This window comes from Sceloporus occidentalis, unplaced genomic scaffold (genome assembly GCF_023333645.1).
Source record: "Sceloporus occidentalis isolate IW3139 unplaced genomic scaffold, rSceOcc1.0.p SCAF_5, whole genome shotgun sequence".
NCBI classification, from domain to species: domain Eukaryota; kingdom Metazoa; phylum Chordata; class Lepidosauria; order Squamata; family Phrynosomatidae; genus Sceloporus; species Sceloporus occidentalis.
In genome coordinates this window covers 15,644,065-15,666,776 of record NW_028316985.1, presented here as the reverse complement: position 1 = coordinate 15,666,776, position 22,712 = coordinate 15,644,065, and the positions used below count along the sequence as shown (strand labels likewise).

General features: G+C 42.4%; 1 protein-coding gene across 5 annotated transcripts in view; it reads right to left on the bottom strand.

Annotated features, from left to right (window-relative positions):
- Positions 1–22,712, bottom strand: part of LOC149311685 (LIM domain only protein 3) — a 96,913-nt gene that overhangs the window by 70,718 nt on the left and 3,483 nt on the right. For 2 of the 5 annotated variants that reach the window (XM_089527677.1, XM_089527679.1), the window contains exon 2: positions 26–239. In XM_089527677.1, the coding sequence (XP_089383803.1) occupies positions 26–231 (206 nt within the window). In that variant the 5' untranslated portion in view covers positions 232–239. Of the gene's footprint in view, positions 1–25; positions 240–16,947; positions 17,636–18,173; positions 18,278–19,841; positions 20,102–22,712 lie in introns of those variants that run through there. The other 3 variants (XM_089527675.1, XM_089527678.1, XM_089527674.1) reach the window with 3 other exon arrangements.

The following is a 22,712-nucleotide window of genomic DNA, read 5'->3' as shown; positions in this document are numbered from 1 at the left end:
AGGTGCAGAAAAAGGAAAGTCCTACCTCAGGTAGTCTCTGCGACACAGGATAAGGTTGGCTTTGGTGTATAAGGTTGAGCCGACCTCCCCCAAGCGACAGTCGCAGCAGGCACACTTCAGGCAGTCTTCATGCCAGTATTTGTCCAGGGCTTTTAGGAGATACCTGTCTTTGATCTTACGGTTGCAGCCAGCACAACCTTTCGGTTTGGTGTCTGGCTGGACAGAGAGCATTTGTATACCTGAAATGAGAAAAGGAGTGGAAAGAGGAGGTCAGTTCTCAGCCTTAGGGATGCATGGATGTCCCTCCAACCCAAGGGGAATTGAGATAGCAATGTTTTGAGATGTTTCCCCTGAGCAGTTTTCCCCAGTAAAGCACTGTTAACTCCCATCAGTTCCAGCCAGGGGATGGGGAGATGTGGGAATTGTAATCCAGACAGGGAATTGTAAGTCCCACATTGAGGAACTCTACTACAAACCTTGCAATTCTAAATAAAAATACATGAGATTCAGAAGCAGCTTTTGTCCAAGGATATTGGAAAGGTTCTACTGGCACAGACTATTTATTAATTCATTCTAGTATCTAGTCCTTCCCATAGCAGCTAAATAGTTGCACTCAAGAAGCCTGTAAGCAGCACATAGTGGCAGCAACTCCTACTCATGAACATTTTGTTTTTGAACTGCAAGATTCCACATATTCATCATGACCACTGATGGACATTAGTTTGTCTAATACCTGTTTAAACCCATCAAAGACATCACCATATCTTGTAGCAATAAATCTCACATAACTTAATTATGTGTTCTATGAAGCAATGCTTTCTCTTTGTTCTTCCTGAATCAAATACACATGAATTTGCATTGGCTGATTCAGAGTTCTTATGTTACAAGATGTGGAATTGCTGTTCTCTGCCTACTTGCTAAACACAAGAGATGTGAAAATTTCTCACTCTTGATTTTGATGCATTTTCTCATCCTATCCTCGGTTCATGTTACATCAAGCTGCAAGACTTTGCTTTATTTTCTTGTAAAGAAATTCAAGTGGGATTTTTTTTTATGGTTTTTACTTTTTAATGTATTTTACTGTGTGCATTTCCCTCATTGACTAAAGGAGGGGTGGGAGTGATGTGGCTCTTCAGGTGTTGCTGATGGGAGTTGCTATCCAGCAGCATTTGGAGAGCAACATAATCACAGCCTTTGGACTAAAACACGTTTATGTTCATGTTTCAGTTGCACACAGTTCTAGCTGTTCTCATTTTTAGGTGTGCAGTCTACCTATTCTCATTGTAAAGATGTGCAGATATTTTGTATATGTTTAATTTCTCTAAAATCAACCGCAAGTCTCACAAATCATGGATTTGGAAACAATCTAAATGCATGGATTTTAGGAATATGTTACCCTTTGTCTTGCCATAGTTTCAAGAGTTGTGAAATGGAAACCTGCAACAAGAATTCTGAAACTGATGAAATTCTTTTCCATCCCTTGCTTGACAAAATTCATAATTTGATGAACTTCAATTACAAATAAACGGAGTTACTTTTTTTTCTAAACTAAAAAAGGTCACAAATTATAGCCTTCTTTTATCAATAACCTGGTTCATTGTACTAGCCAGCCCACTTGACTCCCAAATAATACACCCAAGTGGCCAGACAAGAGAGCCAATATCCATAGCCCAGTTTTGGCCAACAGCTATTCTCAGATTGACTTAGCTTACGGTTAGGCACGTACAGTAAGAACCTATCCTCTCCAAAACCAAGCATACATCTTACGGCTTCCTTAAAAAAATTTAGGTGAGTCCATTGAAATATTATTGTCAACACAGAAAATGTTTTCTCCCGTGCCTTCTTTTCTATGTCAAAAAAATTGTGCAAGTCAACATTTATTACTTTAATTTTATACCCTGCCTTGCTCCTGGCATAGGATCCAAGGCAGCATGCGATCCAAGTATTTTCTGCACAAGAAATAGCATTTTCCACACAGATAATTTTACTTTCTCTATAAAAATACCATGTGCAAATTTTGTGCAGAATGATTCCTGAACTGCAACTAATTTGTAGCATCAAGAAGAAAATTGCTCAAATTGCTCTTTGTTTCCTTCAAGAAGAAAATTAACAAAGAATTACATCCACAGTAAGAAAAGATTGGTACCATCTACCTTGTACATTAGTACCATCTTTTGTAAATACAAATATTTCTTTTCATATAGCTTACCATGTTCACTTGAAATGCAATACTTTGGATCTGAAGGTTCCCTCCCTGGAAGGAGGAAGGCTCCTCCAATCCAAACCAAATGTAACAATATATGCCACATACAAATGCAGTGCTCTGTGTCACTGGCAAGTTAGGAGTAATGCTGCGGAATGATTGCTATAATTAAGAGTGATTGCTTTTATTTCACATATACATGCAAACCTCAGCTCCCAGAGGCCCTGAATGCAATAGGGCAGGATATACATTCTTTAAACAAATAAAATAATTGATGACCATACATGTGTCAACTAGACCCCTAGTATGACAGTTTTCTCTTGGCTGAAAATACTGCCGGAATTCTTCAACTGCTAGGAATGGGTCCCTAAAGAGGCAGCGAGCATTGGAGAAAATGTACAATCTGCTGCAGAAAACAGAATGGCGTAGGAGAGAAGGAAAGATGCAAGAAGGCCATCCCTTGCTGTTGTATCTTTTACCAGAAGATAAAAACAGTGGAGCAAACCATCTTCAGTTTAAGCAAGTTCTATGATGGAAGATGACTCTTCACAGCATATATATATGCCTGAGCAAGACAGGAATACTGACTCACAATACTCACAATAATTGAAAATAACTAGAAGTCAGTCTTAGAAATGAAAACAACTGGAATTCAGTGGGAGAGAACCTGTTTTGCAGGTAAAAGATCCCAAATTGAATTTTAGTTAGACATCACAGAGAAGAAGGGCTAAAATCCATCCAAATCTTTGGCAGTCAAAATGAAATGTGGTGATAATTTGACTGAGCAAATGAATGAATGAATTACTTTATTGCAATCACACATCAGACACAAGTCAAATAGTTGTAAGGTTATAGGAACTCAGTGATTGTGGTGGGGAGAAATGACTGCTCACAAGTACAAAAACTGCTGTGTATACAAGGCTGACATTACAAAACCCAGGACCAAATCAAGACTAATAGCCTTTACTGGAGTTGAAGTAGACCATAATGTTTGCTCAGCTTACTTCTGGAAGAAAATGCTAAATTACAAACTAAGCAGGCTTCAGAACAGATTCTATGGAAGAATCTGAAAGAAGAAATGAGTTGTAAAAATGATCAGGTCTGCCTGGAAATGTCTTCAGAATTGGATCTATTAATTGGGAATGGATAATACGGGAAATATAGTAGAACATCGTCCACTGTTTCGACCATGCTTCCTATGTTTCATAACTTAGTGTTACACATACACCATTCTGAGACTAAAACGTGGATGTACATGGGATCCCCCTTGGTGATATACAAAAGCAGGTAAAAGTGTAGTCCTCCAAATGTTGTTGGATTACACCGCCCATGAGCTGCAATGTGCATACCTCATGGTGATGATTGCTTGGAGTTGCAGTCCAACTATGAACCATGAACAAAAGAATGTACAGTCATCCTTCCATATTTGTGACTTTGATATTTGTGGATTTGATTAATATGTTTTCTCTAGGAATATCTAGGTCCTCCAGTGAAACTCTGTGGTCAACTTTAACTAAAAGTTAAAGAGAGAATGCTCTACTAGGTCTTTGTAGCTCCTCCAGGGCAGTTCTATGGTCAGTGTCTGTCGGACATCAACCACAAAGTTGCACTGGAGGACCTAGAGATTCCTAGAGACGTGTCCTCTCAGTAAAAACATGGTGTTTTTGTTATTTGTGGTTTTTCCATATTCACGGGGGTCTTCTACCCCTAACCCTAGTGAATATGGAGGGACAACTGTACCTCTATACAGAGCAAAGATATGTTGTAATATAGGTATACCTCAGTTAGCAAAGTAGACATGATCCTGGATATTACTTTAATGGAAAATTTGATACCACGGGCAGAAATAACATGGAAAGAATAGGGACAGATTCCTATACCACAAAAAGAAGAGCAGTTCGATATGTTTCAGTGAACTTTTTATGCAAAACTAACAATAGGCACATGTAAAATGAAACAACCAGACCAAACAAGAGTTGCATAAGTAAACAAAAACATTTGTAACTTTCTAGAGACCACTTAAAAACTGTTTCGCAAATGCATCCAGGGCCAATTTTCCCCCACCTTTCCCCCAATCTGGGGCTCAAAGCAGCTTACAAAATGTAAAACAGCTAAAAAAAAGTTACATTGTACAAAAGGTAAAGAATATAATTAAATTAAAATCAGTTTAGCTATACTTTTATTGTTGTTATGTGCCTTCAAGTAATTTCCAACCTATGGTGACCCTAAGGCAAGTTTAACATTTCTTGGCAAGTTTCTTCATAGGGGGTTTGCCATTGCCTTTCCCTGAGGCTGAGAGAGTGTGATTTGCCCAAGGTCACCCAGTGGGCTTCATGGCCAAGAAGGGATTTGAACCCTGGTCTGATGGTGTGTGATAGTGGTGTGAATGTATGTCTCTATAGTCCAACACTCACACCACTATGCCAAACTGACTATGGACTAGTATATTTCATTCATTTGCTAAAAGCCATCAAGGACTTCATTGCATAATGTTTGCATTCTTGGTTTTAGTGCCTTTGTTCCCAGTCAGTTTATGGTAATTGTGTGTGTGTGTGTCACTTTTCATCTACACACACTTCCTATAACATCCGAAACAGAAAGTAACTTTTGCCAGGACCATAGCACCAATACTTCATTTTGCTTTTGTAAAAAATGTATCTGCCTGATGAAGAAGCTTGTGAAGCTTCAAATGCTAGCATGATATATTTTATCCCTTTTGCTTTGCCCAATAAAGGTATTGTCCACAGAATGGATTTTGGATCTTGTTTTTTAATACAACAATGTATCAAATTTAAAATTACACTCAAAGTAACCTAGTAATAGAGGTCCACCGCTCATAGCACTTTACAAAGCAAGCAAGGTTAACAGTCCTTGCCCCAAATAGATTACACATTGAATTGCACATATATAAAAAACTAAAAGAGTGGGAAATAAGGTTGTTTGTGAGAAATGAAGTTTACACACACCATCTTCCTTTTACTTAGGAATGTAGATCTCTAAACCTCCTAAGAAAATGGACTACTTTTGAAAAAGTAGCCTATTTCTAGTATTTTAGTTAAGTCATAACTCCTTCTTTTGGAAACTTGATTTGTTATCCAAGAGCCACCTGCTAGAAATAAAAGTCACCTGAGATCTGTAGGATTTGCTCCCCAAAGGAGTATGCAAATACCTAAGAGTGAGACTGGTGATTTTATTTATATGAGAAGAAATCAACTTTGTTTTCTTCCATGCTTACAGAATTGTGACAACTTGCACACAAAAATTTGCTTACAGCCAAATGTGCAAAACTACCAAAAAGAATGTCTATCCTGATTCAAATGTTAGCCACATTCACTATTCCCATTCCTTAAGGGCAAAAAAAGGCATGGAAAAATAGATGAGCTTCGCAAAAGGTCAGACTGGCATCTGCCAGAGCAAAGAAGGAAGGGGGAGAGAATTTAGCCGAGAGTCTTCTACAGAACAAATGCTGTTGCACTAACTGTTAAGTCTGGGAGCATTTAAGATTTATTCTTTTTTTCTTTTTTCTCTTTTTAAAATATTTATTTATTTATTTATTTATTTACTTATTTTATAAAGATGTATCCTTCTTTTCAGCTGCTTTAGTAAGAGAATCAGTTGCAGGTAGCAAGAACCCCATATCTAGAACATTAAGTGCCTGTTGGTAAAAAGGTAGTTTAAGAGCACTATGCAATTATAACAAACAGTATTTAGAGGAGCTGTGGACTTCAACTAGCTTCAAAAGCACCTTTTCACATACTAAAGTTTTAGGCGTGAACCCAAACACTTGCACCAACAGTATGAATTCAACAAATAGATGTATCGTAAAAATGATGTGGGCTCTTAAATGGTTTGGAGTAGTTCAGTTATTCCAAACATATAATTATGTGGCAAGTGAATCAAGAATTGTTGCAAAGGAGATCCAGCTTGACATAGTGATTTGAGCATTGGACTATGACTCTGAAGACCAGAGTTCGAAATCCTGCTCAGCCATGGAAACCCACTGGGTGACCAAAGGCAAGTCATGTTCTTTCAGCTTCAGAGGAAGGCAATGATAAACCACCTCTAAACAAAATTTACCAAGAAAATCCTATGATAGATTCTCCTTATGTTTGCCATAAGTCAGAAATGACTTGAAAATACACCACAACAATAAGTAGCACTGTCCATATTCACCACTGCACCAAAATGCTGGCAGTATTTTTTTCCTGAATGTAGAAATAACAAACACATATGCATGGTTTAAAGTGATTGATCACTTAAACCATGGAAGATGGCAATATAGGTAAGGTGCCGGGGGCTACATCTGTATTGCAAAATGAATGCAGTTTGACACCGCTTTAACTACCATGGCTCAATGCCATAGAATTTGTAGTTTTGTGACATATTTCATACTCTTTGTCAGAAAGCTCTGGTGCCACAACAAACAACAAATACCAGAATCCCATAGGATGGAGCCACGACAGTTAAAGCAGTGTCAAACTGGCTTAGCTATGCAGTGTGGCAGCAGCCTAAGGTGATAGCTTCATGGGCCAGAATGCTATGAGAACAGCCTGGAGTATCCTGGCTCCAAAGCTGCCCCAAAGTCCACCTTTTCACTCAGGGGCAACAGTGGGCAGCTGTCAGTCCCACTGAGGCTGAAAATAAGGTGCCCAGGATTGATCACATGGCTTGGCATCTTATCTTGACTGCAGAGGGAGGGATTTGCACTGGTGGTAGCAGCAGGCAGCACAGTGGGTGCATTGTAAACAGCTGCCCAGCTTTGCTTTGGAAGGCTCTGGATTTTCTTGAACAGGCGCAAAAGGTGAGGTTTTTATAATCCATGTAAAGGGTGGCATAAGGCAAATGTGGATCCAATCCCTGCTGCTCCATAGTTCCTTCTAAGTACTAATGGGAAAATGTTTTACAGCTCATTTACCCACCTAGGACAAGTGACTCGGGGAGCCAAAATAGGCCTTGCTGATCTTATAATGTAATACATATTTATATTCTATCTCTATGATCCTAATAGGAGCCGCAAGGCAAGACATTTCTGTAATCTCTACCAAACAGCAACCAAGAGACTCAATGGACAGCCCCTAAGGGGTAGCTCCATGCTGCCCCTTTCCTCGCCAGATTGGGGCCGTGGCAACTGCATGCTGCAGCCCTAATCTGGTCACCACAGAAAGGGCACCTTTGCTGCCATGGCAGTGACTTTTTGGCAATCCTTTGGTGTAGCAAGTTTAATCACTGCGTCAATGGAGCATCGTGACACCCTCCAGACACCATGCAGTTGGGCCATGACTCCATGCCGCCCTCACGCCAGCATATAACACTGGTCTGTACTGGCTCCAAGGTAAAAAGAGTAGTACTGAATGATTAGCTTTAGTTTTTTTAATATATATATACACACACACACACACACACACACACACACACACACACTACAGATAAATCAGGTTTAGCACATATATGATGTCCAGTGTTTTGGTTTGTTATTGTTGTTTTTTATTGGCCTTACAAGGACAGAAAGAAAAGAGAATAGTTTTCTTTTTCAGGTAAAAATGTGTGTGTTCATCTTAGGACATCTGTGGAAATGCTGGAACAGAAAGCAGTGCCTCTGCTGAAGATTTAACTCTGTTAACCACATTTTGTTGCAGAAATCCCACAGAACAAGGTCTAGATGGGTCTTTTTAATGGCATTGTCATCTTATGAGTTTTGTACAGTGTCCCCAAATTGCAGTCCATCTGCCATGTATAGGTATTTTTCATATGCTAAAAACAACTAGGACAAAAGATGTCGAAATGATCTATTGTGTTTTACCACTGGGATATGATGTTTTGCTTTGTTTCATTTTGTCCTTAGAATGTAATGGATTGGGAAAAGAAACACCTGCCTGATGCCATTTGTGGCTAAATGATGATGCTGGCAAGAGTAGTTGGACAAGAAACAATGGTTCTTCTCAAAATTGAGAGGGTAGCAAGTGCACACTTACTTGGTCCTGTCCACAAAGGACCAAGCAAGGTTATTGATATTATGTGAAGAAGGATACAGACAATGACAGACATCTCACACATACAGTGGTCACATACATCATTCAAGAACCCCTAGGGCCAATGGAGGATGCAAAGAAACAGGGCTAGAGACTTTTGAACTGCTCCTAACAGAAAATACAGAGGAGCAGATGTGTATTCAGGACATGGAAACAGAAGAGCCCTAATGAAGTCAAAGTGGGGGAAATCTCTTGCCATCACTGAGATGAAGACTGACAGCACTTGGTGGGATTGTATCATGGGCAATGTGAAGCCTTGGTAGAAATGTGGTGTCCAGTTTCAGGACACTGCCACTGTTCAGAACTGATGAACCTAGAGAGGCTTTAGATACTTATAAGGTAGTTGAGTTTGACAACAGGGAAACAAGAATAATACATCAAGTCATTGATAAGCTTTCAGGGCATATAGACAATGTTTGTTGATTGGTATTTGACTGGTATCAAACATGGCACACATCAGGAACATATCTAACCACTCTGTAACTCCAGATGGAATTCTGAGTTAAATGCCCATTCCAACAGTGTAAAGTAAACCAGGAGAATATGGAACTGGAACATCATGGTGCCACCATCCTTAGACATCATAATCTTTAAAGAGAAATATTTAGCTGGCTAGGCAGCCTGATTCATCATGAGAAGCTCAGCTCAGTGTGGTGGCAATATTTTGCCCAGAATGGATGAAATGGGGTGAGAGATTATTTGTTCACTATATTACTACTGGCATATATTGCACCACTGGACAGAAAAAGGCACAGTTTCATTTTATGCCCAAACCTTGCTTGAACAGCTATTGAGATGTCTCCTCCATCTCCCACCCACATCTGGATATAAACTGTAATGCACACTATGATAATATTCTTTCATATTTTGGATGTGACACATGGCATGCATGGCCAGTACTGGCAATCTCTACTCAAAATGCATAGAGAAGCTGGAATTTTGTTGGTTGATCCCAACTAGAAAAGACCCCTTTAATGCACTGTGTAATAATGAGCCAACACATAAGTAAATCCGATAACTCTATTCAAGTTGGAACTAACCATTACGTTCAGGCCACATATCCCCATTATCTGTTATTACAGCCTACCCTCTGTGCAATGTAAACAAGCAATTTCCTATTTGTTCTGTTTGTCCAAGTGTGTGTAAAACACTGCATGGAGGCACTCTCATACAGGTCTTATCTAGCAAAATAATGACTCTATTGGAATGGAAGAACACAATACGGGAGGTAAAATATGCACACAAGCAGCTTTGTCCCTATCGATATAACCCCCCCTGCTCTCTCTCTCACACACACGAAATCTCTCATTCATTCATACACACAAGTGATATTTGCACATTCTCAGATGTTGCCTGGAAAGAAGTGGGAATCATGCTGTCCTACGGGCCTGAGGTAGCCCCTGAAGCTGCTTGGAATGTCATTTGGATGAAAAGTGGGATACAAATAAAATAAAATAATTAAAAAAGCTTTTTGGCATGTCCCCAGGTTTCGGCCCAGACCCCCTTGATCTTCAAAATAAACTTTTTAAAGAAAAAATAAGAATAAGACTAAATCATATCATCCCCCTCCCAGAAAGCTCCAGGAGGATGTGATTTTTCATTTAAGTGCTATCTTGCCTATCTACCCCCTTTTAAAACATAAAACAACATTTTCCGAAAAACCAAAAACTGACTTTCTGCTCACTTCCAGTTTGAGAAAAATGGTACTGGTATAATCCAGGGTGATGTTGGAAAATGGGGCAGATGTGGCCCTCAGACCTGCTGCAGTTGCCCACTGTTGTGTTAGGGCATTAACACAAAATAAACCCACTCTACCATGGATGCCTCGATCTTCTTTTTCCAGGGAATCCCAGGGGGCTTCACTGATACATTGTGGACAATTTTTAATAGGTATCTCTGACACTGTTCTAGGCCATTTCCTGCCATTCAGTAAACCCAGCAGAACCCATGGAAGACACTGAAAGAGAAGATCCACCAGAATGCATATTACCAAGGACAGTAGGGCAGAGAAGGACTCCCAGTTTAAAACATGGTCAAAACCCATGTTTCTTGAGTGTCAGGATTCCTGTATTGATAATAATCTTCACAGTTTGGGGCTTGTTTTTGAATGTTTTAATAGTAATGTTCTTTTAAATTATAAGTTGCTTTGCATCCCAAAATTTGTGGGAAAAGCAGAACATAAATAATGATGAGGAGGATGTATAAAATCCATACATTTTTTTTTGCTCAGAAAACAGCTTTTTGAGCACAGATTATTTATGTGCAGAGAAAAACCGCATGCAAATGTTGCACCAAACTGAGTCCTGAACTGTGAATAGTCTTCGAAAAAACTACACTTACGGAGGTTTTCTTAGAGGACATAAATTTGCTAAAGTTATTTGTTGCTTCCTGTGATAATAAAATTAGCAAAGAATTGCACCCTGAATCTCAGTAGATTTGGAGAGATCCCCAAATGATGAAAAACCTATTTCAATCAAGGTAGTCAGCAGAGTGTGCAAGTGAACACAGGCCCTTCAGTCAGTGCTTCTGTACCGTTCTGATCAAGAATTGTGAGAATAATCATAAAATAACACAGTCTCTTCAACACAGCTTAACTGTTTCACCTTTCTGAATGAGAGCTATACACAACACCTGGACCTTCCTGTAGATAGGGAAGAGCCAAATCAATGCTTTCCTGAGATTTAATAAATCTGAAAATTTGAAAATATTTTTTTGGAAGTGAACATATAAACACAGATCTGAAGAATGTGCCAAAAGAACACTCCATATCTTGGGAGCTTTTAGAAAGAGATGGTGGCAATGAACAGATTTGCTTTAGTTTTAAAATCTGTATTGCACTTTTGAGGCCATTGTGGAAGGGCAACAAAACGCATAGCCTATCATTTCCACAACATTCTATATGTTACTTTCTGTGAAAAGAGGTGGGCTAAAAAATCATTGATGTCTTATTGACTATTTACTTGCAAAATGAGCTAAATACTTCTTTATCACTCACCTGTATTGTGCATTTCCCCCCTAGAACATTAACTGCATTGATAGACTAGCCATGACATCCCCTTATACTATACCAGTAACAGCTGCAGCAATTTTTTTAGTACCTGTTCACTAGGGATGGAAAAAATATTCGTAAATATTTGAATCTCAGATTAAAAAGGGCTTTTCTAAATCTTGGGAAATGTTGATAAGAAGAATCCGGGACAGATAGTTCACGACTTATTCTGCATGAAAAATGCACAAGGACACAGTATCTTCTGCACAGAAAACAAATCCCCAACAGCAAATAATATTTCTTGCAGTGGGGAGAAAAATGCTTACATTATTTTTTCTTGCTCACAAATATGGAATTTACAAAGATTTGCATCTCTGTTCTCAGCTGGATTCTGGTAGCATCTAGCAGAGCAGAATCAAATGCTCTAAAGTAATGCGGGATCCATAAGACTTATAACTAATGCTTACATACCAAACCTGAGCTAGAGGGACCACTGTTTTGCTGAGAAATGAATGAGACAGGTAAGGATCAAGCAGGATTTATTTTTTCCCTCTGGCAATCATAAAAATGATCTCCTGTATACAGCCTAGGCATCCAAAAGTGTGAAAAAGGGGAAAACGGAGAAAAGCATTACTGTTGCATGGTAACTTACAACCCCTGCTCTCCATTACTTGCATTATCACACAGTTAAATCCATCTCTTATAAGCAGCTAGTTACAAGTAATTAGTTAATCACTGAGTAAAAACACTAATTATGTTATACCAGTACTACATTGCAGATGTAACTTAAGAACTTCACTCACTTTCATGTGACACAGTAACTTTTAAATTACTTCCATAATTCTGGGGGTGTGGCTTGATTAAATGGTTGAGGAGGAATGTCACATGGTTCAAAAGCTGGCGCATGCTATGCTTCATGTTCTGTTCTGGGTGTTGAGGTGATATCAAGATGAATGGTAAGAGTGTGTTCTGTACCACAGCTCAGGGGAGAAGGCTTTGTACAAGCAAAACAAATGATTTTAGTAAATTTTGTGAAACACATATAAAGAGTTACGTTTTAATATTCCAACTGTAATAGTAATTGAGCTACTGTTTGGGGCCTTAGCACCTTTATTAAATTAAATTTTGAAGTAACTTTCCAAGCTCTGCTAGACTCATGTGAAATGTCACATTTCACATGAATAAAAGGAGCTATCACAGATCACTTTATTTCAGCAAGACACTAATGGTAACTATATGAGTCCCAATAGGAAAAGAGGGAGACCATACAATAAGTAGATCTATTCATACAAGGACACCATGCTCTGAATTCGCAAAACTTGGCCAGAACAGTTAATTAACAAGTTATCTTGGTGGTCTTTCATTCATAGGGTCTCCATAAGTCCAAGTTGACTCGGTGGCACATCGAGAACAGCAATATCAAACAAATACGTTTTTAACATTTTATATATGGTATCTTGATCATCCAAAGAGCCTTGCATATTATTGCATCTTTTTAAAAAATGCTCCTTCAAAGTATGCCAGTATTAACCCCATAATGGTATCAGAGTTAGAGTTGAAAATGCAAGAGCCTTAATTTTAGGCCATTTAGCAAATTCACAACTGAGATATGAGCCCCACAGAGTTTTGCCTTGCACATTTAAATACCTGGCTATGCCAGTGTGTGCATGCTCTCTTGCTCTGGTACAGCTCTATCATTCAGCTTTTTCAAGTGGTCATTCTTCCCATGTAGGTGAAGCCATCACAAAACATAAATACACAATATGGCCTCAATTAGCAACTAGAATGTCCCAAATCAAAGCTAGGTTTCCTTATATGAATATTAGGTTTCATCGTTTTTTAAAAAAAATAAAATTATAAGTAAGGAAGACAGTGGCTTTGACACTAATACAGTTGCAGTTTAACACCTTGCCAAGTTTTCAAATGAGAAATAACTACCTTTAGACTTGCTTGATTTAAGAGGAATTTTTGCACTTTAATACAATGCTGACATGGACTCCCCTGCACATACTGACTTAATTTCAAGTTCGCAATGCAGCAAGCCTGAAACTTCCCCAGGTCTTTATGGCCCAAGACTTATTGCATCAATAAGGGACTAGAATGAAGCTTGAAACAGCCACTGTCAAGGAGCCATCATATGAACTAGCTGATGCTGCAAGCAGATGTGTTAGCAGGGAGAGATTAAGGACACTTTGGTTAAGATTCCTACAACCAAACATGTTGCAGAACCAAGAATTTCAATGACTACTTTAAACCCATCCTTAAGAAATCAGTAGGACGGAAAGGATCTTCACTTTGGCTGGATTTTTCAACCCACAGGTGAGAACTCCACAAAGCTGAGACTGGAAACTGGGGCCAGGAAGAAAATTCAAAACCTCTCTCTCTCTCTCTCTCTCTCTCTCTCTCTCTCTCTCTCTCTCTCTCTGTGTGTGTGTGTGTGTGTGTGTGTGTATTCTGATGCTTCTCTTGCCAATGCCCAACCCAGATTCCAAAAAACATTAATGGAGCAACTAAGCTGTAGTTATTGTTTTCAATCTAGTAGAGCCATTATGACACTGGAGACGGATTCGAAACCTGCTTTGGCCATATAAACCCACTGGGTGACTCTGGGCAAGTCACATGCTCTCAGCCTCAGGAGAAGATAATGGCAAACCTCCCCTAAAGAAACTGGCTATGAAAACCCCATGATAGGGTTGCCATAAGTTGGAAATGACTTGAAGGCACATAACAACAAAGGAGTTTATCACATGAAAGAGACTGGGAATTTATCCCACGAATATCCCGGAAGAATCGTGTAATTATGCCAAATGATTTCACACGACATCGCACAAAACCTGCCATTAAAGTGGTCACAAAGAAGCATTAATGAACATCTTTTTACTTTCAGGATTTCAGCAACAATGCATTTCTGATATCACTTTATTGCAATTGCGTGTGATAATCATTCATGCAATTACTCGCCATTTCCGTTTTATTTGCCCAATGCTTTAAATGTGCTTTAATTTCTATTTAATGCCAAAATTAGCACCAGTATGATAAACTCCAAAGGGTCCATTAGGTTAAGAGCTGTAACCCAGTTCTTGCACACAATACTTCCACGCCAACCAAGACCTTAGAAGTTTACTTCTGTTGGTTATTGAAAAGCAAAGGGTGGCCTTGAATTGTGAATATATCCCACTCTATCTAGTAAGACTAACTTGAAAACAGAAATGCACAGGGTTGGGCTGCCCGGCATGCTCTTGTGGCAAAACCATGCCTACTAAATACCTAAGGACAAGACACAATGTTGTGCATGTTTACTGAAAAGCAAATAAAATTGATTTCATTGGGACTTGGGCTCTCTGGTTACAAATGTCTGTAAGACTTACCAATCTTCACAGCGCAAGGCCCTTACTAAAGCTAAGATGCTCCAACTTCAAAGCAGTCAGACTACGCACACCCAGATGCGCAGACAACAAGGGAAGCATTTTGAGTGTTGAAGTTTGGGGGAGTGCTAATCAAATACACAAAAAGAAATGGCTGGATCTCCCTGGGCAAGACACAGTTATTCAGGGAGTGAATGCCTACTTTGAAGAAAAGCTAGTTTGATAAACAGACATGTTCCTGAACTCCCCCCAATACCTCAAGAATTGTTCAGATTGGCATGTAAATTGTTTTGTAGGGGGAAATGGAAAAATTCCTTTCACCTCTGAGGCCCCTGCTACTTTGGAATTGTTTGACACTTTAAGGGAAATCATAATTAGAGAGAGAGAGAATGAACAGAGAGACCCAAAATAATAGCCTGTGCAATGTGGCAAGCCAAGAATAAGTCAGGGCCATTTCATTTTAAAAAAACGCACACACCAAAACTCTGGTGAGTTTTTAATTGCCTGGATTGCATTGTGCACCACCCCAATGCTCCATTGCCTCCATTATGCTCTCTTATTCTGGGCCATTCATCTCTCCCCCCCACAACCAACCCTCCTTGCACTTCCCCACACAAACCCTGCAGTGAACACAACAAAGTATGCTGCAACTCCCTAACACCCAGGAACTCTCTCTGCCACCTTTCCTGCTCAGAATATGAGACTTTTTGTCTACTTTGTGCTAATTGCTCCCTTCCTCAATGCCATTAAAACACACACTCAGCCCACCAGCGCTTTCTCCCTCACAAGACTGCCACCTTTCTTTCTGCAGCACATGCCACAAATTTGGGGTCAGGTTTAAAGACACAGTAGGGAAGACTAAAGGAGGAGGGAAGGCCATTCTGTGGTGGTGGTGTGAGACCCTGTGTGTTGCCCTGGTTTGAGCATTGGGACTGTGACTCTGGAGACCAGGATTCGAATCCTGGCTTGGGCGTGGAAACCTACCTGGTGCCCTTGGGCAAGCCACACTTTCTCAGAAGATAGTCATGGCAAGTTTCTGAAGAAACCTGCCAAGAAAACCCTTCGGCCGGTTGGCCCTTAGGGTCACCATAAGTCGAAAAGACTTGAAGGCACACAACAACCACAGCAAAAGTGGTGGTGGTGGTATGTGTATGGGGGGGACGGGGCAACCCAGATACACAGCCACAGACTTAGTACCAGTTCCGAAAAAAGAATTGGATGCTGCCAAGGTTGACAAAAGGCCTCACTTTCTCCCTCCCTTGTCGCCTCCTCTGAAACCCCATTTGGTTCCAGGCCTAAAAAGCTTGTTTCTCTGTTCACTGGCCCACATCTTCCCTACATCCACCAGCTCTCTGAGGGATAGCAAGTGCAAACACCTCTCTCTGTCTTTCTCTCGGATATATACAGTATTTATATACATCCCACAGCAAGAACTCAAGTGCAGTGGTTTCCTGCAATGTCCGTCACCCATAAACTGTTTAAACCCAACACTATGTTCCCCATTCTTGCTCTACCCCCCCCCACCCCCAAAGTGAATGCAGTGCTGCTGGAAGCCAATTTTATTCTCTCCTCCCCTCCTTTCTTTCCAATGCAGCTGTAGGACTCTGAGAGATACTGACATTTTTCCACTCTTATCAGTTTAATTACAGTTACCATGGCAGCAAAGTGCTAGTGGTTGGCAAAGGCCAACAAGAGATTTGCAAGAGTGAGCTCAATTTTGATGCAGTTCACATGCAAAAAAAAAAAAAAAAAAAAAAAAAAAAAAAAAAAAAAAAGAAGAAAGAAAGGAAAAAATTAATACATACACACATTCACTCTCTCTTTCGCCCTCTCAGATGCACAAAGAATATCTCTCTCTCTCTCTCTCTTTCTCATACACACACACACTTACACCCTTTGTGTATTTAGCACAATTCAGGCATCACTTTTCCTTACCACCCCTGGGCAGAGCTTTGGCAAGGCTAGCCATGTGGGTTTGCTTTGTTGTAGCAGTTGTGAAGAGGGATAGTTCCAGGAGGGAGAAAAGAAAAGAAAGAGAGAGAGAGAGAAAGTGGATCAATGTCACGCAAATAACAATTAAGGAGCCTGAAAAAGAATACTTTCAGGAGCAGTTGCCTTTGGAGAATTCAGGAAAGAAGGTGTTTGCAGAGCCTGCTCGACACTTAAGGGTACCCAGCTGGCAAATATAAATAGGATGGATAGATAGATAGATAGATAGATAGATAGATAGATAGATAGATAGATAATCTTGCTTCCCATCTCCTTCCTCCCTGGAAAGACCCCCCAAAATACATATATCCTGATGCTGCAAAGAGGGAAGACAGACAAACAGAGAGCTCACACATGCGATGACAGCCTTACCAAAACTTTTCTCCTTTCTCTGCATGAAGGGCTCCCGGTGCGGCTGGGTGCGCTTTGAGCCAAGCTAAGCAGTGGGCAAGTGAGTGGGCAAAACTGGCAAAACCTCCCTTCTCTCACTCTCTCCTACCCATCCACGTTTGGACCAAGGGGAAAAGGCTGGTGGTGAAAGGGGAAAACGCCGAGGAAGAAGGAAGGAAGGGAGGGAGGGAGGGAAGGAAAGAAAGGGAGAAGAAGAAAGAGATGGGCTCTTGTGCAGATGCACTTGGGAAGAAGGTGACGCTGGGGCTGCTATGGGCTAGCTTACAGACACCCACAAACACACAACACAGACACAGAAAAGAAGGAAAGGGGAAAGCAAGGGAGAGGAAGAAAGAGGCTCTTGTGCAGATGCACTTGGGAAGAGGGTGACGTTGGGGCTACTGTGGGCAAGTTCACACACATACACACACACGACACAAACAGAAAGGAAGGAAGGAAATAAAAGGAGAAGAAGAAAGAGATGGGCTCTTGTGCAGATGCACTTGGGAAGGGGGTGACTCTGGGGCTGCTGTGGGCAAGCTTACACACATACACATAACACAAACAGAAAGAAAGAAAGAAAGGGAGGGGAAGAAAGAGATGAGATGCACTTGGGAAGAGGGTGACGTTGAGGCTGCTGTGGGCAAACTTACACACAGAGACACACAACACAGTCACAGAAAGAAAGAAAGAAAGAAAGAAAGAAGGAAGAAAGAGATGGGCTCTTGTGCAGATGCACTTGATGGGGCTGCTGTGGGCAAGGTTACACACACACATAGACACACACACACACACACAATGCCTTTGCAAGCCTGAACTATGAAGGGACCTCTCTCTGTTTCTCACGTTGATGGCGAAGGAAGAGAGACCCCTCCTGCACTGCCTCTTCTCTCTTTTGCCAGCGAGGCACCAGACAATAGTCAGGAAGGCTTCAAGGCTGGATGGAGAGGAAGACTTTGCTGGGGATGGAGGGGGGAGTAAGGGGGGGAGGAGAGTCTACAAACAGAGGGTAGGAAGAGATCTCGATCACAAAAGCTGGAGGGGGGGTTGGATTGTTCTTAGTTCCAGTCTCCTTCCTGTCAAGGACCAGATCGTTCCTACAAAGGCTTTCCAAAGGAGCATCTCCCCCCCCCCTTCCAATCACATCACAAAGGAAGGGGTTCCTAGAAAGAGAAGGAAAGGGCTGGAGGGGGCACTGGGTGGCTCACCCTCCTGCGAAGGCTCCTCGGCGTCATATTATCATCATCGTTTCAACTTTCCCTGCGAGCGAGTCCTTCTTTTCCGCAGTCCCGAGCTGAGCCTCGCCGCCGGCTGCTTCGCATCGCGGATTCTCAACAAAAACCACATCACTGAGAAGCAGCTCCGCTGGAGTTGAACGAGATCGGCGCACACAACACACACATACACAACACTCAACACACAGCCGCCCTGTGGGGAAGCGCCCCCAGCCCCAAGTTGTAAGGCAGAGAGACAAGAAGGAAGGAAGGAAAGGAAAGGAAAGGAAAGGAAAGGAAAGGAAAGGAAAGGAAAGGAAAGGAAAGGAAAGGAAAGGAAAGGAAAGAAGAGGAGGAGAGACCGGACCCTCCCCAAAAAACCTGACCCAGAACCTCAGGACCACTTTGTCTTCTCTAGAAATAGGGTCTGGTTAAGGTTGAGTACCCCTAGATAATACTTTCACTCTGTTCACACTGCAGGAATAACCCAGTTTGATACCGTTTTAAGTGCCCTTGCTCAATGATATGGAAATTCTGGGAATTGGAGTTTGTTGTGGCCCCGGTATCAAACTGGGTTATTGCTACAATGTAGATGCTCCTTGGAGAGGGGCAGGCACTGGCAGCAGCATTGTTGGAGGAGAGGAAAGAAAGAGGGAAGGAAGGAAGGAAGGAAGGAAGGAAGGAAGGAAGGATAGGACTCAGAAAGTGTTGAGACAATGCAAGAGAAGACGGTCTCCCCTCCAAAAACCCACCCAGGTCTGCAAGAAACAGAAGTTGCCCCATCGCCAAAGGTGGCCTTTCTTTGTTGGTGTGTTTGTGTGTCTCTCTGTTGTGTGAGAGTACTCCGATTCTGCAGATCAGAGTTTGTGCTCCCGGGGAAATACTATAAGGGGACCTTGGACCGGTCACACTCTCTCAGCCTCCCAGAGAATAGCTGAAGAAACGTGGCAAGCAAACCCTACGATGGGTTCATCAGTTACAAATGAATTGGAGCTACGCAACAGCCACCACAAAGAGAAGCAGCGTTGTGGAGTGGCTGGAGCGTAGGACGCTGGAAGGGAAGAGCAGAGTTCGAATCCCGGGTCGGTCACACTCTCTCAGCCTCAGAGGATGGCCGATCTGAAGAAAGTGGCCAAGAAACATTTATGACAGGTTCGCCTTATGGGGGGCAAAAGTCAAAAAATGACTTTTTGGAGGCACACAGGAACCACAAAGAAAGCCAGCTTGGTGGTGTGGCTTGATTTTTAGGACGCTGGAAGAAGAGCAGAGTTCGAATCCTGGTCATGAAAACTCAATTGGTTTCCTTTAGGCAAGTCACACCCTCTCAGCCTCAGAGGATGGCCCAGGGCAAAGAAGAGCTGAAGAAAGTTGGCCAAGAAAACCCCTACATAGGATAGATTCCCAGGCTGGAAGAAGACCTGAGAATCCTGGATTGGTCATGAAAACCCAATTGGTTTCCTTTGGGCCAGTCACACTCTCTCAGCCTGAGAGGGTGGCCCAGGGCAAACCCGATCTGAAGAAAGTTGGCCAAGAAAACCGTATATATGATAGATCCCTTACGAGTGGAAGAGAAACAACACGGACACACACACACACAAACACACTTGGTAGACCGGGGCCCCCTTCTCCATCCCCATCTCCAAAACAAAAAGCCCAACTTACCTAAAGCAGCAGTGCTCTTGGAGCCGAGCTGGAAGAAATCAAGGGCTGGACGGACTGGAGATCGCAATCCTTGAACCAGCCAGACATAATACAGCAAAGAGGGAAATAATAAAAATCAGTTTAATTTGGGGGTTTTTAGGGTCGGGGGGAAGAAGACGGTGCCTTTGCCAAAGAGGCAGCCGAGGAAGCGAGCTGCGTCTGGCGGCCGGTTGCAGGCTATTTACCGCGACACACAACACTCACACACTCACACACCCCTCTTTCTCTCCTCCCTCTTGCCTCCCCCCCTCCTTCCTTCCTTCCTTCCTTCCTTCCTTCCTTCCTTCCTTCCTTCCTTTTGCACGCGATCTGCAACGCCTTTGGGAAAGTGCAAGGCACCCCCCCCCAGCCAGATCGGAGCTTGATTTGTCTTTATTTGGAAACTGGACAAGGAGGCGAGTTCGAGTCAGCCCCAAAAAGAAAAGAGAAGCCCCAAAAGCATAGGCATAGGCATAAGCAGGCATGCAGGAGCCTGAGACACCAGCCATCCCCTTCAGGGCAAGGAAAAGGTTCAGAGGGTACCCAGGTTGGGCATATGACTACAACACCCCAAATCCCCCCCCAAAGAGGGAGACCTTGATTTGCCCTCCCTCCAAATGCACACAAGACAAGATGCAAAGCCATATAGCAAAGGACTAGAATACACCAAATCCCCCCCCCCCCAAAGAGGGAGACCTTGATTTGTCCTCCCAAAAAGCACATAAGACAAGATGGAAAGCTACATAGGACTAGAACACCCAAAATCCCCCCCCCCAAAGAGGGAGACCTTGACTCAGCCACCCCAGCCAAGAAGACAAGATTCAAAGCCGTATAGCAAAGAACTAGAACAGCCAAAATCCCCCCAAAGAGGGAGACCTTGATTTAGCCACCCAAAAAAATTCACCCAAGAAAGGTACATTTTGCAAAGACAAGAACATCTCAAATCCCCCAAAAAGCAAAAGACAAGAGCACCCAGAATCCCCCAGAGAGTCCCGTCTATGGGGGACTTTGGGTTGTTCTTGTCCTTTGCAAAAGTACCTGTCTTTGGTGCATTTGGGGGTGGGGGGATTTAGCAAAGGACAACAGCACCCCAAATCCTCCAAAGAGCAAAAGATAACAACACCCCCAATCCCCCAAAGAAACAATAAGACTCAAAATCCCCCAACATGCACCAAAGATATGTGCATTTTGTAAAGGATAAAAACACCCCAAATCCCCCAAAGAGCAAAGGACAATAAGTCCCACAATCCCCCAAGGAGGGAGACCTGGATTCAGCCCCTCAAAACGTACCAAAGGCACGTGCATTTTGGAAAGGGAAGTTACACTCCAAATCCCCCATACAGCCCCCTGAGGCTGAGAGAGTGTGACTCGCTCAAGGTCAGCCAGTGGGGTTTCCATGGCCGGGCAGGGATTCGAACCCAGGTCTCCAGAGTCATAGTCCCAAAGGAGATTGCAATGGGGTGGGGGGCTAAAGAGGGGGTGCTCAGAGGAATTCAGTGGGAGGGGAGGGGGCTAGGAAAGCCTGCCTGAACCTCCAAAAAATAAAACTTTCCTGTTTTACTGTAGTTTCTACATCACCACCAGGAGATTTCCAAAGAAGAGTGACACTTTCGCCTGCACCCTGGGTGACCTTGGGCAAGTCACACTCTCTCAGCCTCAGAAGATGGCACTGGCAAATTCCCTCTTGCCCCCTGAAGAAACTTGCCAAGAAACTCCCCAAGCTGAGACAGAATTGACTGGAAGGCACAGAAGTTGGCACCACAACCTTTCAAAGTTGTACTGGCTGGTCTTCAGAGGAGGTTTGCCACTGCCATCCTCTGAGGCTGAGAGTGTGTGACTTGCCCAGTGTCACCCAGGATATATTGGGGGACCAGTATCCTCAGAGGAACTTTGCCATTGCCAGGTCACCCAGGATGTTTTGGAGGCCCAGTTTCTTCAGAGGACGTTTGCCATTGCCATCCTCAGAGGCTGAGAGAGTGGGACTTGCCCAGTGTCACCCAGGATGTGTTGAGGGTGAGTTTCTTCAGAGGGAGTTTGCCAATACCAGGTCACTCAGGACTCTGAGAGAGTGTGGCAGAGCGAGATCTTGGAGCCAGCCCAAGTAAAGGCATCACCCCCCTTACTACCTTAGTCTGGGCATGTTGCAAAGAGAAAAGTACCCTACTTTCCCCAGACAAAAACTCCAGGTAACCAAAGGGATGGATTAGAAAAACAAACACACTTCTAGCACACAATATAGCAAAGGACAGTAAGATCCCAAATCCTCCAAAGAGGGATAGGAGTAAAGTCTAGGAGTAGTATCCTATGGGGGGATGCTGCATATAGGACAGAGATGGGGAACGAGCCCAAGTGTATTGAGGCCTATTTTAAAAGATAAACTTGGTCTGAAAGGCTTGCTGCTCCTGAACCGTGACTGAAACCACCCAGGTTGGCACCAGTTGCCCAATACTGTTTGCTCCCCACCACCCAAAATTTACTAGAAAATGAAATATTTGCCTGCCTTCCTACCTTGCCTTACATCCTTATTGTGTAAATAACCCACATCGCCTTTTATAACCCCCCCCGCATCATCCATTTTTTAAACATTAAGAGAGAGAGAGAGAGAGAGAGAGAGAGAGAGAGAGAAAGGGGGGATTAAGAATTTGTGGATGCAACTTGCAAGACTTCAAAGTGCTCCTCTGTTGCCTGCCATTTGGAGCTGAGCAAAAACAAAAAAAGATGTCAGAATCCCCATTTTTTTAAAAAAATAATTGAATGGCACCTTATTATTAGAGGAGGTATATTGCAAAGGTTTTGAAGCTTAGGCGAATTTGACATTGCCCCAAGCCAGATCATGCACCAATCCGGATAATA